This window comes from Branchiostoma floridae, chromosome 6 (genome assembly GCF_000003815.2).
Source record: "Branchiostoma floridae strain S238N-H82 chromosome 6, Bfl_VNyyK, whole genome shotgun sequence".
NCBI classification, from domain to species: Eukaryota; Metazoa; Chordata; class Leptocardii; order Amphioxiformes; family Branchiostomatidae; genus Branchiostoma; species Branchiostoma floridae.
In genome coordinates, this window is record NC_049984.1 from 13,282,120 (window position 1) to 13,300,290 (window position 18,171).

The 18,171-nt window shown below is 39.0% G+C and overlaps 1 protein-coding gene and 1 long non-coding RNA gene across 2 annotated transcripts in view; one reads left to right on the top strand and one right to left on the bottom strand.

Moving 5' to 3' along the window:
• Nucleotides 1–3,415, bottom strand: part of LOC118417222 (coiled-coil domain-containing protein 102A-like) — a 24,874-nt gene extending 21,459 nt beyond the window's left edge. The window contains exons 1-3 of the mRNA XM_035822685.1: nucleotides 2,617–3,415; nucleotides 1,872–2,038; nucleotides 960–1,068 (exon numbers count right to left, since the gene is read on the bottom strand). Of these exons, the coding sequence (XP_035678578.1) occupies nucleotides 960–1,068; nucleotides 1,872–2,038; nucleotides 2,617–3,318 (978 nt within the window). The 5' untranslated portion in view covers nucleotides 3,319–3,415. The remainder of the gene's footprint in view (nucleotides 1–959; nucleotides 1,069–1,871; nucleotides 2,039–2,616) is intronic.
• LOC118417223 lies at nucleotides 3,253–16,122 on the top strand. Its single transcript, XR_004831338.1, has 3 exons — nucleotides 3,253–3,421; nucleotides 7,682–7,685; nucleotides 15,988–16,122. It is a non-coding gene; the product is annotated as an uncharacterized LOC118417223 (long non-coding RNA).
• Nucleotides 16,123–18,171: the final 2,049 nt, after the last annotated feature.

Genomic DNA, 18,171 nt, shown 5'->3' on the forward strand with positions numbered 1-18,171 from the left:
GGGCTGTCAGCAACAACAAATCTTTGTCTGGAGCAGCCTTATGCTGTCAATGTATCCAAAACATAATGAGCATGGCAGTCAGCCTGGCTAGATGGTAAATTGTGTGTACTGTACTTCTCAGTAATAAGTAGTTAAGTTAAGTCAACGGTCAACAATGACAATGCACAGTCAAAACATTGACTAATATGTTGCAATATTGAGGCATGTTGAGGAGTTGTTGTCTTGTAGTTACAACAGAATTTATCAGAGTATACTGTCAGTATGATATTTGGTCAATAATGCATCAGAATACCTTCCTGTGCGTACAATGTCTTTTTCAACAAAACTATACAGTTTGTCTCATCCTTATATATAAGAACATAACCTTATATAAGTTATATGTGCTAAAGAAAGTATGATCTGGTGATGTGCTCCTTGTGGCCTCGTTACCTAAATTGTATTCACTCGAGAAACAGACGGAACAAACATTTGGTATATTGTTTTGATGTTAACTCTTGTCATCTGATCAACCACATGATGTCTGATGAATACTAATGGGTTGGATTGTTGTTCTTGCCAACTGATTGTCTTATGACAATTCTGTCATCCATTCAGCTTAGATGCTACTCTTGAAGGAAAGAAACATGGCACATTGACTTAACATTACCATATACATTAGGTTTCTTCTTTTTTTTTTCTTATTTCTTTTGTCCAACAGGTCTAATGGCACAGTCACATTTGACACTGATAGTCGTACAATTTGGATGTCATTGAATTTTTAAGCAGGCTGTGACAGAACCAAATGCTGAAAAAGATCTCTTAGACAGGCTTTTCCCTTACGAGACAGCTGAATTTTGCAGGACACATGCAGAACTATCACTTGAATGCCCTTAGCATGCGAAAGTACAATGATCATAGGTAAACAGGTCCTAAATCAACATGAGAATATTGTGATTCTTTAATCTAAAAATAAAACATACCTCCTTCTGGACCTCACTGCGTGACATGGTGACCTCCTCACACTTGTTCTTCATGGTGGAAAGGTCACAGTGGAGCTTCTCAATCTCCTTCATCAGAAGGCTCTTCTCACTGTAGGGGAACAGGACAAGGACACTTTCCAGCAAACCCTAAACTTTTCATTTCTTTAGTCATTTTGAGCTTTTTGCGATCTCCCATAACAAGCAAATGTGTCTGTCAAACATGCTAAAAGTAAACTATCAGTATGTCATGAAAACAAGGGAGAAATCAACAAAAAAGGAGAGAATGGTGAAAACTTACAAACCTATGGAAAAATGTGACTGAAGAACTAAAGGGCAAGAAGGTCTGGAACTGATGGGGAAGTATAAGGACAATAGCCTGGATGCTAGCCTTTGTAGCTTTAGTACGTCCTTTCTGAGCATACTAATGTGAAAAATGCTGGCATCCAGGCTACAAAACAAATAGACAAACAAGAATGGACAGCAAATGAGCAGGAAGAACTGACAAGAAAAACACTTGGCAATATGGTGACAAACAGTAACTTGTAAATTAATTGTTTGAGGAGTGTACTGACTGGATCCATCATTGATTGGTAGCTTAACCAAAGGATGTATTTCATATTACAATCAATAGGGGGCAGTACTGCACAGACTACATTTGTACAACATACAAGAAATCCTGATCCTTTGTGAACCTCTTCACCAGGGGAACAGTTCTGTAAATTCACTGTCTTTCACGGTGGTAGAGAAAGAGGGGTTTTGGTGTGTTTGAATTTGCGGTTGAAACAATTCTATAGTACAGTGTCACTATCAATTCGTACGAAACACATTGGCGTTGTCATGAACTCAGGCTTCACAGTAACTCAGCCCAAAGATAAAGCATTAACTTTGAGCATAGAGAAATTGTATACATACTCCCTCTCAATCTGTATGGTTTTGGAACTCTCTTCCAGTTTCATCTGCAGCATGCACATCTTCTGCTCTGTCTTCTCTTTCTCAGCCATCAGCTCTTCCAGCTGGGCACGGTCACGGCTGCGGGAGGCTGTACCGCTCCAGCTAGGCGGGCGCTCAGGTTTGTCAATCTATTGTAGGCAGGGGAAAATGCCATTGTACAGTCAAAACAGCCACTCGGGGGACTGATAATGTATGGTCTATATGGGCAAAATTATCGAACAGGCTGGCAAAAAGTGATAACATTGTAATCTCCAAGCAGATCCTACAATGGCATAAGATAGTACCAAACTGGCCAGGAGATAGTCAGCCAAGAAGTGTACATTTGCCATATAGCAAAACACACTCCTAAGCCGGCTTCACTCCTCTGCCAGCTTTTGATACTATCTAATGCTACCGTAGGGTCTGCTTGGAGATAAGTCACATTGGCCAGAAGGTCCTTATGTTAAGGTGGTCATTCCGTTCTTTATTTACAACCAATGAGGTATAACAGCCGATGTTTCGGTGACCGTCTGTCACCTTCAGGCATTCTTAACATGGCAGCAATGACATCTAGATGCAGTGCCAAGTCAGCCTTAAACGTAAGTTAAAGAAGGTGACAGACTCCTTGGTTGTGACTAAAGAACCTAGTTATACAGTCATTTATCAACTTAAAATCATTCCCAGAGGTATAAACTAATGTTATCACACTGTCATACTAGTTGCTTACCTCAATGTCCAGATGCAGCTCGTTCTTGTTGTCAAACACCTTTTCATGTTTTTCGTTCACATTTTCCTTCTCTGCCTTCTCACAGACAGAGATGTCCCTCTCCGGTACCACGTCTTGAGTTGGAGATTTCCTTCCGCACATCGTCTCTGTCATGACACTGGCGACTTCCCTGTCATTGTTCATCTTCTCAAGCTCCCCTTTTAATCTCTCCAGGTCCACAGAAATCTCCTGCTTTTCCCTCTTGGTAGTTGTCAGCTCTTTTATCACTCCGTCCAACTTCCCTCGTAGTTGACGGTTTTCCTCCCTAGCTTTGTTCCTCTCATTTCGAACCTTGCCCCACTTCTCGCGCCAGTTTGCAGTGCAGTCCGACCACCATCTCATCGTTTTTTCCATCTGTGCGGCGCGCGCCCGGGCCTCCTCAAGCTCTCGTAACCTCAACTCCTCCTTCTCCTCCCAGTCAGGGTCGGGGTACTGTGAGTGCGGGGAGGGGGAGGTGTTGTTGTTACTGCGGACCTTCTCGGGATGGGTCTGTGGATGGGCATTGTGAGGCAGGGAGTTGGACATGTGATGATGGGAGGAGGATGTGGAGGAGGATCGGGAGTGAGAGTTTGATGTTCCTCCTGTATTGTTCTGTAACACTTGGTGAATCCTGGTAGCCCCAACGTGGGACACGTCAAGTTTTTGAGGGGAGTTCCGATTCATTTTGTTTGTAGGAGGTCAGCCTATTCTATATCACGGTCACAGGTACCAGCCCAATAAGGCGATCTCACTTTGAGACACTGTAGTCAGTGGATTCTTCCTATCTGTAAGACAAAAGGATTTTGATTGGTTAAAACATCATAGCAAGCAAACAACAGTAAATGTATACACGGCATTCTAATATTATTTATACATAACATTGACACAACATAAACCATCACAATGGTGAAACTGAAAATCTATCATTAATCAATATAACCCTCTTTTAACACTTAAGATTGGTCTATATGCATAGCTGCTGTTACCAGTCCCATAAACTAGTTTTAGGGCCCTATATCTGACAAACCAATCTAGCTTCAATCTCAATGGGGCCCAATATAGTAATATAGGGCCAAAGACTTATCATTATTGTAATCACTATAGTAGACAATCATCAACCTGCCAGGAATGAAAAGTCAATGGCCACATTATTGGCGTTCTAGACTTCTTGGCAACCAATTAAGGAGGTCATTATGCTGTTGGCCAGTACAGACTGAGATTGCCCAATAGTGCTATACTTGCCGGGAGGCATGGCTTATTTTTGAGGAAGTAAACTACCCATGTGGACATGTCTTCAAGCCCCTGTTGCAGTTACTACACCAAGGCAGCAAAGTTCATGTGCCTATACACAAGTTTGACTCAGACTCTAGTTTGGCAAACTAACCACCGAAGAAGCCTTTCAATTTACATCTAACTTCAGGCTGACATGTCCAAATGTACTGCACGTCTAATACAGTCTAGCAGTCCAAGCTGATTCATTGAGTAGTGTACAAATGCAGGACAGATTAGTGTACAACCAATCTGGCTAATTGTAGCTGGTAATGGACCTGCTTAATTGCTACTACCTACTGCCAAGGCCTGTAGAGCCACAGAAAGTAAATTGGAGGGAGCCAATCATCAGTGCATGCATTGACTTTTGCCTGATGAAACAAAAAAAGAATTTTTCCCCCTGGAGATGGTCAACATGATAAGGAAATAATGACATTGGGAAAATAACTATTGCATCTCGGGCAAATTTTGCTGGTAGACTAAGCTAAGTATATTGAAATTCTTTTTTACAAAATAGCCAGATCTTTTGGCGGTACTATTTTCGATGACCCTCCCCCTTGCTCAATTTAGTTGTTTTTTTTTTCAATGGCCCTCCCCCAAAGCCAAATTTTTCAGAAATTAAGGAGTTGTTGCCTGGGATACATGTCTGGTCTCTTCAATTTTTCTTCCAGTACTTATGGTCTCAATTTTGAGAATCTAGGCATATCGCATCTTTTTTGTTACTCTCGTACCAGATTTGGAATCCACAGTGGATGACCTCCATAAAGTACATGCTGTGGCCTAATGGCAACACCAGAGGGCTATGATGGTGAAGATAGCAAATGTTATTACCATCCTAAAGGTCAAGGATTTATCAGATGGTCTTTATTGATCCAGAACTTCGTCTTTATGGTCTGTAAATCATATTCATGGGGTTCTTGATCCTCACGGTCACCAGATTGAAAGGACATATAAAATGCAGGAACGACAAGATGATACCACAATGACACTACATCTATAAATTCGTGTTCATTTGTTATCTGTATGAACCATCTTATACAAAAGGAGAATAAGACGATGCAAAGCTAAGCTTCCTAAAAACCCTTCCTATTTCTTTTAAAACCTTTAAATAACTGCTATAAGTGTTACATGATGTGCTTCAGTTGTTTAGCAACCCTTCTTTTCTACAGTTATATGCAAGCCAGTATGCTATCAATGGTTTCCATTGCAAGCGGAAATAGCGATGTCTAAACACTCTACAGTATACATGATAGCTTATCGTCTCCTGTCAAATTTACTTCAGAGATACCTGTCCCACTTGAAATAACAGGGCTATCAAAAATATTTGTATGTTTCTATCTGATAGCTGGGCTTGCAGCTATCTAGATTCATCCACTCTTTCAGCAGCTTGTCTGTGTCAAGGAAAAGACATGGTTAGTCTGTTACAGGACCTCTCCCTGAAGACTTACTCATTATGATACGATGTAGCATTTTGTTCTCAATACATATATAAGAGTCATTTGCCTGAGGTTCTAACTTTATCAAGGTTAAGAATTCTGTCAGAAGGAGTCATACAGCAATGCTGAAGTGAAAGGAAATACTTGAAAATTCCAACTTGTGTGTTTTCCCCTTTTCCCGTCAGTCAATCTGGTACACACTAGGGCACAGTACTCATGCAGTTTCAAGTTAATAGGACTGTGTTATATCCTGTTTTATGATAAAATTACAAAACTACAAAATATGGATTCAACATTCAACAGAGCTAGAAATACATACAGTTGTGGGAATTAAAACAAGAACCTCAATCATCTATCTTACACTACTTGACGTAAGCTGTAAATGTGCAATACATTATGTATTATTTGTTTAAAACTAAATACCAGAACAGTCCAATAGTAGTGAATGAATACCTGATCCAGGTAGTGCACGATACTTGAAGGCTTCAAACTGCCATACCATGTGAAGAAAACCTTGTGAATAAAAGGCGCCTACAGCAAAATCAATACTGACCCATCTTGACAAGGAGGCACTTAAGTCATGAAAGCCAATGATATGGATTTCCTTGCTATGTTTTAGTCATACAAATTATTACAATACAGTCATGCACAGTCAGAGATACAAACAACAAACACAGATACTCAAAGACATGTGAAGGTTATGGCTAATTGTCAAGAACTAGGCACAACATACCTTACCTTTAGGAGACCCTGACCTATTCTCTCCACAGGTTCCGGTAAGTGTTAGTGCATTTATGCATGAACGACATTTACTAATGTTGTGAACACATACGCATGTCATGCCTAATGGTAGAAAGCTATTCACAACATACCTAAAGTACACAAGGCCTTGAAGGTTTCCTCTGACCACTTCCTATGTCAAGGGTGAATACCAGTAGGAATGAACCTCAGTCTACATGTACTTCCGGGCTGCTCTTTTCTTTTTCGGCAGTACAAGGCCACAGCAAGTCAATTTCATAGATGACACCAAAAGGTGTATTGATTTTCAACTGATTTTAAAATATTTTGAAATGGTCAACACATCAATAAGATACCAAAAATGGGACAGCAAGCCTTGAGTAACTGTGTACACTAGTAGTATGGTAACTTTGAGTGAAGTTGCAGATTACTAAATTCAACCTTAGTTTTAGAAGTAACACTCTTATGCAAGCATTGAATGATGTTGCCAACTTGGTAAGTGATCTTAGCTAGGCTACCACACTAGAGTCACTTTCCACAATTCTTGAATACCAGAGTCAAGTGTTATACGATGTTTAGTCGCTCAAATTCTTGTTACAACGTCCATGATCTCTGAAAAACCATTAAGTATCTTCTTAGATTCAAAGTCTGCAGATTACGTCATCCATAACATTTACTTCTTGTGGCCTAATTCAACATACCTTCTTTCTGACTCAATCCACCGCCAGCAAGTTCCAGCTGTCTTGGAATTACCCACAGTGTTTTACCCTAACTGCCAAACGAGGCATTTCAGTCTAGTGCCAGTTCTGTAGTTGAGGAACATTGTGAAATGCACTTTGGGCAACATATGCAAATACTTAGAAATTGAATGTGAATACTTAAACGTAACTTGGGTGACTGATATAAACATTCCCATGGGCTAAAGTTCCCCCAGATGGTACATTCAATTTCCCCATTCATTTGACATATTAAGTTACATGAGTTGCAGTAAACATGGTAATACTATTATCATGGATGTCTTTTTATTTGAACAATACAAAGCTGATATTGACTTCTGCAATGAGGTTTTGTTTTCATGGCAAAAGTGACAAATGAAAAAAAATAACCCACTCTAATTTTCTTTGCCATGCCTTATAAACCTCAGTCTTATCCAAAAAGTCCAACATATTACAAAAGTTTTTGAATGAATATTTTCAATTTCATTACCATAAACATTGTGATTTGTACATATACATGAAGGAATGTTGAAATGTTATCATGACATGATATATCATATAGAGGAAGTGACAGCTGAGGATCCTAGAAATTCCTGGGATACTAACTTCAATATACAATGATTCAGGTTATAGATCAACAATCCAGAACTAACAAACATCTACCCATTTGTTTGGTTTTCATTGTGGGCTTAAGATTTTGTGCAAGGATTACATGTACTACGCATATGTCTTCAAGAATGCCTGCAACAGATGTTTTCAATTTACAGCAGAATTCATAGATGTATATGTACTACAATGTAACACAAATTGCTCCGCAAGCTTTCAAGTGAGATACCAGCATGCTACAATATACCCTTCTCTGCTTGAGTAGATAGCTTAAAATGTGAGTCAGGTAAGATTAAGGATGTGTAGGACTTGTCTATACAACAATGGGGAAGGGCTCAGTGCATTGCTTGCTCTGATAAACATACAGGGGTATGCAGAAATACCTGCTTTCAAGTCTTCCCACATATCTCAGGACATCATCTCCTTAAAGATTAACCAACATTCCTAACAAGATCCACCTGTTCCTGTGACTGTCTAAGATTCTAGATTAATTTTGACTGAACTTACCACATAGTAGTGCATAATACTTGGAAGTTCTTAACTAATATACACATATATCTATCAACAAAGTAAGAATCAAATCACATTTACAAAAGATAGATATCAAACTGGATGTTTTGCTTCAATAAGTTGTAAAACCATCAGAAGGCCCATTACCAAACTTGACCTTCTTTTCTCCAATACCCACCTCAGGTTATCCTGTTCACAAACAAACCAAATCACAAATGCTACCAAAAACACATCTTGGTGAAGGTAACAACACATAAATATATGAGAGAAGCTTCCAAGGAATGTTAACAATCAGTGTTGCAAAATTATAGATTTTGTACTCCGACGCTAGCAACTGTTTCAACTAAAGGAGCATGATTTGATAGAGAAAGGTTCAGGAATCTTTGATTGACAGGAGTTAGCAAGTTACCTGTCAAGTTACCGCCACTTCTCTCAACCTCAACACTATACACAAATTTAAACCACCTTCCTTTTCACATAGTCCATACAAGTTGCAGGTGTTCAAACAACAATCATTCTATGCCATAAAAATCAATCTCAATCACTCACTAACAACAGTAATATCAAGTACTATCTTTCTCAATAATAGGCTAGAAATAAACAATACTTACTGACTGTTAGAAACAAGCTTGAAATTCCCTAAAAAATTTCCTTCAAACTCAAAGACTGATATTTTCTAACCAGTCACAGCAAAATGCAAGACAGCATTACCCAGACTTGAGTCACACACACACAGAGGCACCTTGTACACAAATTACTAAAAACCTTCTTCCTGGATTATAAATGAGAGATAATGGCTGGTTTTCTGAGTTAGCCAATCACAAAGGTCAATGGCACTCGGCTTAGGTTGCTGTTTTAAAAATACATGACATTGTGTGATAAACCCTTTGATCTAAAATGTCAGCTATAATCGGGTCATCATTTCAAGGACCCACATGAATGTGAAGTATTATAATACTTCTATGGAAAACCTTGCCATAGATATCTATTCTCCAAACAGAGGTTTTGTCGTGGGAATAGTAGCATGAGGGTAAAATCACGGCTACTACTATTCCTGCGACCCAACATCTGCTTGAAGAATAATGGATATCCACTGAGCCACACACATGCCATACTATTGTGTCACAACCAGTTTAAAACAACTCAGGTTGACAGGGGACAGATCCTACTTCCTGACACACCAATCCTTGTTCCTATTTCCTGTCACATAATTGGAAGTTACTCAAAGGTTTAGGGTTATCATATGTAAGATGGCCTTGCTCTGAGTCATAGCAGCACATCCTATTCTTCTTGAACCACCCCTATGGCCTCCTATGCCCTCTTGGGAGTCCCAGAGTGTATGGGCTTCATATGATATTCCACCATTGTCACAGGCTGAGACAATGGTGGTATATCATATGAAAAGCTTGTGTACTCTCTAGTCTCATCAACACTTCAACAGAACATATTGTTTAACTTTAAGTCGTGTCTGTCTATAGTTAACTGTTTCCAAATGTTGTGTTAAAAAAGATACAGCACACTGTGGACAAACCTCTGATGAAACCCTCACCGGACATCCAACAGAATCCATAATGAATTCTATTGTACCTTTTATACACTATACTGATACCTGACAACAATTCCTGTATACTGTATGCCAGATAGCACACTGCAACTAGAACACCTTTTAACCCTGCTGGTCAAGGGCTAAAAGGTGTCCAGTTATTGTTGATAGTTGACTTTGTCAATGATGATCGATGAATATAAACAATTCACCAACAAGGCTGATTGCCCGAAGTCCAGTGTATGCACATTACGTTCTGGAATAGTGCTGGTCTCATCCGAGATTGGCACCACTCTGGCAGAAAATTACTTACCCCCTTCCTCCCATCAAGTCATATTCAGCTAAAACATTTTCCCTCAGCAATATCGAAATCCAGTCTAATACTTGTAGCAATCACAATTTCTTTACATTAGGTTTAAATTCTCCCTACCTTAATATGCTTGTATCGGGCCCTGACTGCTGCATGTGGCTGTTGCTGGGTGACTGACTCATTTCAAGGCTGCGAATCCAACCCCTCTAACCAAATTATGACACAGTCTCCTTTGAAATTCAATCTTAAAGTAACCCCACCGCTACCTCTCCCTCACTACAAGATAGATGATTCATGCTGTCAGCATTGACACTGACAGACACAGGAAACCAGGAAGTACACATCAAAGATGGTTCAATGCACAAAATCTGCTTCATTCCCTGTACTTTATATGAGATGCAATGTAGGTTACTTGCTTATTACTTACCCTGCCTTGGTCAAGTGCGTAAAGTGTTTCCCTTGCATTTGGTAGGTCATAAGATCAATTCCCTGTCCAGTCATAAGAACTACTCAGCATTTGGGAAAACTATAGCAGTTGAACACACCCCTTCCTACAAGTGGACTAGCCCCTAATTTAGTGTTTGCACAAAGTTGCATGGCCCAGGGGCTATTGAAGGTCTCATTGATGTATTACTCCGCGAGTGGACACCCTAAAAGAGATCCGAGCCAAAAATGAACGGCTGCACGGACGCATGTTTTTAGCGGTGAGAAATTCCCTTTTAGCCAGCGGAACTGATCTCAAAAGTTAGATTGGTGAAAGCTTATTTGTAACTGAAGAAATTAGCAGGTAAAGTTTAGCAGCCGCGCGCTAGGTCGGAGGTACACAGTCGTGGGTTCTGAGTGGTGCGGTTGTACAATAGCAGCGAAAAAGTGCCTTTTGTGGGGATTGACTAATCGTAGTTTGTAATTGCTATAAAAAAAGTTCCTACGTATAGTTTACATTGGCAATTTTTTCCCACGATATAGGGTAAATGTGCTCGACATAGAATGAAAAATCTGCTGAAATTTCAAGTAGCTTCATTATGAACGCGCCCATTTAAACCACGAATTAATACATAGAAGTCTATGGGAAGAAGAAACTCATCAATGAGACCTGAAACTGAGAGAGCCACGGCCATTTACACCATCTGGACTTCAAATTTAACCTTGATTACATCCACTTGATCAAGGTTAACACCACCATGATATGGAATCTGACTATTACTAGTATTAATACAATGAAATACAAGTTGCAAGTAACGCTCACTACCCACTAATAAGTAATGCTCAATGCCCACTAATGAACAAAAAGTAGTTCCACATCGTTAGTGCACTCTCTAAAATGTAAACACAGTGGTAGGTCCATCAACCTAAACCCAGGGAAAAGGTTCTGGATTAGGGAACTTAAGTAAATCAATGATCTAGGAACTCATTAGTACCCATAGACTAAGAAGTAGTCACCAATATCACCAGACAAAACTTGGCCAGCAATATTCTTATCTAAAGAAGTATCCTATCTATGTCCCCATGGCGCAAGCAGAGTTCAATACTAGGGTCGGCTCTACCTTGAACATGTTTTAAGGCATTGTTTTAATTGCAAATATGAAATACTGTGAAACTTATTTGTACTTACTGTAACAAAATAAAACTGTGAAAGTAAATGAATTTACAGTATAATTGGCCCCCCGAAATCTAGCATTACACTTGTCAGCAAGGAGAGACACTGGGGGGTTGTTTACATGCTGCAAACATGTCAACAAACGTCATGTAACCCAAGAGCACACCTTCATTCTGTCTGGTGTCCCCAACCTGTAATGGCCCAACCATGAATGAGTTCATGAAATTGATTTTTACCAAGAAATGCAAAAAAAAAACTTATCGGGAATAATTGTCTTGTGAAATACAAATAAGTCAACACAAACTGCAAATGCATTTATTTTACAATTGTTTTAATTTGAAGGTATGAGGGAAAAGAGGTTTAACTTTGTGGCTGGAAAAAATCTGTAATACATCAGTCATCTATGAGAGACATACATATACATGTGTATTTCCATTTATTCTTGGTGGGGAAGTCAGTGCAAATACTGCATTTAGGTTTCAAAATTTACAGTAGTTTACTAATGTGCCTTGGAGTTATGAAATAATAATCATTAAGTTTTTTTAACAAATTGAATCATCAACAACATTTACCCCAAAATTCCATTAGACCTATGAAGGAAATCAGATCACTGGTACAGCCAATCAATAATGATTGCTAGTACTTGTGGAAATCCTATACATCTGGAGTAAGTACCACAATAAATCTTCCCAACATAATGCAAGCTATAAAAATTCATACCATAATACTTCAAGCGTGTCAGTCAGATATTGTAGTGTCCAATCGTAAGATATCACAGGGCTGGAAATTCATTTTTGGGAATACATGTGGGTGCACAGGTGTACATGGTGTACTTACATGCCTATTATCATTTTTTCTCACACCCCTAATTGGACCTAACGTTTGACTGTAGGTACCGTGCACCTAGATAGATAAAGGAATTATTGTATATTCTCCACATTAAGTATCAGAAAAAATATTTGTGCACAATATCATACTTCGGGTGCTGTACACACGCTATCATCAGGCAACCAAAATCCGGTCCTTTCACAGTTTGCAGACTTCAATACATTCAGCACACACGTACAATTTTCCAATTCAGCTGTAGCAGTGGGATGGCCTGGGGTTCATAAGTCAACCTAGGAGTCTCTAAAGTATTGATTTCTAATTTCATGGGCTGGTTACTCGCATTCAGATTACTCCATCTGCTCCAATCACAAGGTCAAAAGCATTGCACAGGAAAGCACTGGTAAAACACTTCAACATGCAGAACAAATTCCATATCTGTCAAAAACATTCCCTGTAAAGGTTGTACCTGCAAAAAAATCTTACCATTTCCTTTAAATGTCAAGACCAAAATATACCATTTTTTGTGACAAGCCATCCATAATACCTTGACTTATTTATGCTGACCAACCACATACACATATACTCATACAGTATACATACATACATACAGATGCTAACAAAAACATAACCCTCTAGGCTCTTGGCAAAGGTAACAAAGGTTACTAAGGTTTTAACTTTTAATCTGAAATGCGCACAACCAGTTCTCTGAAGTATTGGTATTTCTTGATTAGCAACCATGGTCACACATACATTACCACAGCCTCTAGGGAAATGCTAAGTACTGCAGATAAAACACATTGATTGCAAGGCACATAACTGATAATACTTGAGTAGATCTATTTCTTTCACAATTAACACAGTATTACCTCCCAGGGCTCCAAATACTGGGCTTTTGTGCACCCAGGTGCACCCAAAATTGGAACTGTGCACCCAATTTTTTTTCTGTGGGTGCACGGGGTGCACCCAAATATTTTCATAGGCTTACGTATGTTAAGATGTCAGTATACTAAGTAAACACCATATTCTTGACATCTATGTGTTAGAAAGATAATAATATGACTGTCATAGTACTTCCAATTTCTTAAGAGCTCCGTTCAAATGGCTAATTTAGTAGGTTTGCAGTTAGGTTATTCTTTTATTTTATGTGGTGCACCCAAAAATATTTTGGTGCACCCAATTTTCAAGGTTTCAGTGCACCTATTCCCAAAAATGAATTTCGAGCCCTGCCTCCCATGGGATGAGTCCCCCCCCCCCAAAAAAAAACTTTCTCTGCTTTCATTCCAGACACATTGACAGTTGCCCAGTTTGCAAATTTCATGAGTTACATACAGTACACTGGGAGACTACAGATGCCGCAGTACTGGGAAATAAAACATCAGGTGATTACCATACAAAGCACATTCATTACTGGTACTTAACTGTGTGGCATGATAACCATGAAGAAATAGAAAGTTAAACTGTGGTCTTTTCAACAAATGAGTTGCAACATCCAACAATACCATAACCATAACCATAACCACGGCTCTGTAACAAGCTACTGGCACAAGTAAAGTTTGCTGTGGTTTTATTTCAAAATGCAGCATTGATCAACACAGAAAAATAGAGCAAATAATAAAAGAATTCTATTGTTGGAAACAAAAATACATAGAAAAATGTTATCTAAATTTTGGGCAAGAGAAAAGTTGGTTCAGGCAAGTAAATTTTTTAACTATTTGCCCGATAGGACTAGTGAATTTTAGAAAACTTCTCCAACCCTGGTCCTAGCTATCCTAGCTAGCGTAGATACCAGACCCAGCCCGATCTCAAAAGTATCTATCCCACACGATAAATATTTTTGAGATTTGGGTGGGGTCTGGTATCCAGGCTATTTCATAGCAAAAATACCATCCTAAAACTGGTTCTAATGACCACAAAGACAAAATGATTGTTTCATATGGTCCACAGGTGGTCAAGCAAATACCTGCATAACATCCATAGCTTTTGTGTAAATGTCAAGCAGATGCTGAGAGGTTTTCTTGACAGATGGTATTCTGTTTAAGAATTTGAATGTCTAGTTGCCAGAATTTGGCAGTTTTTCAGTTCCAATACACATTGTATTAAGGCCTCAACCTGGAAGCCAAGGAAATCATTAATTGTACTTTCAAATTCAGAAATATCTCACATTTAAGATGATTCAAATATCTGTCCCTTGTGGAATATATCATGGCAGACAATGAAATCCTTTGGGCCTAAAATCGAAGAAACCGTCTTGAAAATCCATTGGATCAGTGGATCATTGTCCGATTCCTACTTCTGCCTAAGGGTAAACATCATGAAGCCAGCTCAGCAAGTCTAATATACAAAGCTAACCATCCTAGTGTTGGCATGGATTAGTTGTCAAAACATTAAACACAAACTGTATCTTTTTTTCAGTGTGGACAACTTTTTTTCTATTCCAAAAACCTCTTGAAATACTGCAAGCAACAAACAACCAAAATATTCTGAACATAAGATAAAATTTTTATAATCATACCTACAGTACACAGATAACTCAAAACACTTGCTTGCACTGGAGTTTAGACCATCACCTTTGTCCTCTATCAAAGGCATTTGCCTCTAAGGTCTAATCCTTTAGGCAATTACAAATAATATTGGCTTAGTGTAACACCTTAACCTTTCTGATAACACATAAATGGTGCCTGCAATATACTTTGGACGACCTTTATTGAAATGCCAATCATGATTGGGCTTCGCCTCCAACTTTAACATTTATATTTCTCCTATAGATTTGGGATTAAAATTGCTTGTTGCTCCTGAGGGTAAATGAGGTAGAGGTCTGTGGGGCAAAATGCCATCAACACTTACATGTACAGTAAGGTAGGAGCAAGGTACGACAATGCCATAAATTGTTTTACTCCTTTTAGATCCCTTTTTTCTGCATTCCACTACATCATTAGAATGTAGTGGAAAAAAACAACTAATTCTTCTGTGGAAGGAGGTTTTACAAATGTGCTCTATTCCACTGTATTGCAGCCCAAGCAGCAGAGGCCTTAATTGCTGGCTGGCTGGACCTTGGACTCCATTTCGAATCTATATCATCAATTTTTTATTTTTTTTTCATTCATTTGTAGTAACTGCAGAGGTGTCTTATAACGTTACATGGTTTACAATATATATACAGATTTCACTGATAAAAAGTTTGACAACTGCAACCATTAAATTGAAAGTATCTGAAAGTAATTGGTTGCTTGCAGCAATATCACCACATAATATCATTAATTATTATCAAATTACAAAGTTACAACACATGCGATTGAGTAGTCTGAAAAAAAAATCCTAAATCACACATTAGGTTTTGCTCTATATATAACGTTTATAAATAATCCAAGAAACTTGCTGTTACTACTAAGGGGGAGGGGGGCAAAATATTTTTTTTTATAGAACTTTTCCTAAAATCCCAAAGTCCAATCCTTTCAAACCTAACTTATACAACACTTGTATGTTGTCAATCTACATTTTACACACTCGCAATAATCAGACCTAGGTCTACAGGTCGACTCATTATCGGATTGAATCTGTTGGGTGCATATCAGAGGGACAGACTTCACCCATATTTTTGCCCGGTGTCGGGATCCCAACCTAGCTCCACAAAACAATAACTTCCGTAGTTGTACTAGAATACTTTCCGATGGATCATCGGCGTTTTAACACCCCTCAGTACTCCATGAGGGCCCCTGGAAATATCCAGACAATTCTGGCGTTATCTTGAGTACTTGTGACCCCGACAAATAATGGACAAAGCACTTCAAACTCACCTTTAGTTGACAACAACGCGGAGCACTGCCATTCAGGCCTGTGTTCGAAAATGGCCACCTCAACTTGTCGTCGTTTTCACCTGTCAATCAAATGAATCTCCGCCCCCTCTGGACCTGGAAGAATCCATTGGCACGAAGGGGTGCACTGGTAAGAAATCTCACGACGATTTGCTGCATTTAAGTCTACCACTTTCAAAGTAATTTTAAGTGACTGCTTTTTTCACAGATTTTCGTCAGAATAGTACTCAAAATACCAAAAAGTAATCTCTAATATAATGTTACTCTTCTAATTTCCTCTCTCTTACTGAAGTGGATGACTGGTGCAAAGTGGCTTTGCAGAGACAGAACAGATGGGTAGCATTCCTCTCTATCTCCTGGTGTATGGTAGCAATTTGGGGTATCTTTCAGTATACATAAGAAGCAAATCAGATGTTTGCAGCCACTGTTAGAAAGAAGGAAAAAAAAACACTTTTCAATCAGTGAAATGTCAATGTTTTGCCTCACAAAGTGGGCCAACTACGCAGAACAATAGAGCACTTTCATTTGCATCTCTATCTATAGATTTTGCTTGTTCAGTACAAAAGTTAGCGTACTTTTCAAGGAAACTGAAAGGCGGCAGATGGGACAACAATACAACAAAGGCAGTAGTAGGACATCTGGCTGCAGTCACTATTATTTTCCATGCGGGACTGCTAGGTCTCTATTCCAGAGCACAATCACAAGTTTCACTGGACCATGGATAAAGTAATAAGGTGCACATAATAGTACTTGCCAGAAAAACTCAGTTCATCATGTGATCACTGCTATATTTATTACACACATCATAAAATTTCAATACCAACAAAAGGCAAAAAAATGTCAGAAATCTATTTTCAGTCAAAGTTTGCATATGTCCACTACTTGTTTTGCTACCCTACAACAAGGAGGTTAAAACACAAGGTTAACCTCCTTGCCTACAAGCAGAGCTTAGGCTCTGGCTTGTTTGGGGCATAATTCAAGGTGTTTTTTTAACCATTCATACAAGTATCAGGTTTTCTGTTTTTTCAGCTTTTTTTGGTCTGCCAGTCAGCGTTTTTTAAAGCCGGGTAAAAACCCCTAAAAAGATGTCCAAAACAGGTTGAACTGCTGTTTGGAGTATACATTATTTTGGAATACTGAAGTTTGATCAGTTGAATTTATTTTCTTGACATAGAGATTTAAAAAGATGAACATCTTGGTGATACAACATACAAGTTGAAGTTGGAGAGCAGAAAGTCAAAGAACAAGAAATATTGTCATCTTTCTTGTTCTTTTTTTTTCTCAAGCAGTACAAGTAAGGCCCATTCACAAATCAGGATTCATCCAAGACACAGGATTCATCCAGATATGCAAATCCTAGTATAAATGGTATGAATAGGGCTCCAAAGGGGACAACCCATTGACAGATGCCATTCCATAACCATCTGCATTTATCAATTTTTCCCGGAACACACAATTTTTGATAACAATACCTATGCACCTTCCTTTTCCTCTGGGACTGACTTGTTGCTGATGGCATTGGAAAGGGCTCAACATGTGGTCCATAAGCATTTATTTTCATATCTCCTGGGGGTCAAATAAGCATCAAGTCAGTGTTTACAAGGATGACCTTTTCTTGAACTCGATTGTATCTGTTAATGGGCCCATCTGACTAGGAACAATGGATGTAAGGGTTGTGCAGAGACAAGTTCTTGGGACCAACCTGTACTGAGATACCAGTAAAGCACCACAGACATGCTCAAAATAAGAGGAGGATCCATATTCATCTCCACTCATTGTACGCAATGGTTTTACATAGAGGTCAATTTTTTTTTTTTTTTTACATCTGCCTCCCTTTAAATAAGGGTTGACCAAAACCTTCACTGTACATAGTGTCTTTTGTCTGTTCTGTCCTGTGTCATCTGTTCATTGAGTTCATTTGAGCTAAACTGGTTCAAGATCACTATCACTTTATTTGAGTAACCGTAGCAGTCTGCACCCAAGCACTCTGTTGCACAAACGGTACAGTTGACCTTTGGTAGGCTACCACAGAGTCAGCAGGGATGCAGCAGGTGTGGACCAGACTCAATTTTGAACAACAAACAGCAGAATCACCACTTCCAGTCCACAGGTTCTTTCATCTGGCTCACAGACTGATGTTCCTCTATTCAAACTAATGGCAGCACAGCAAGA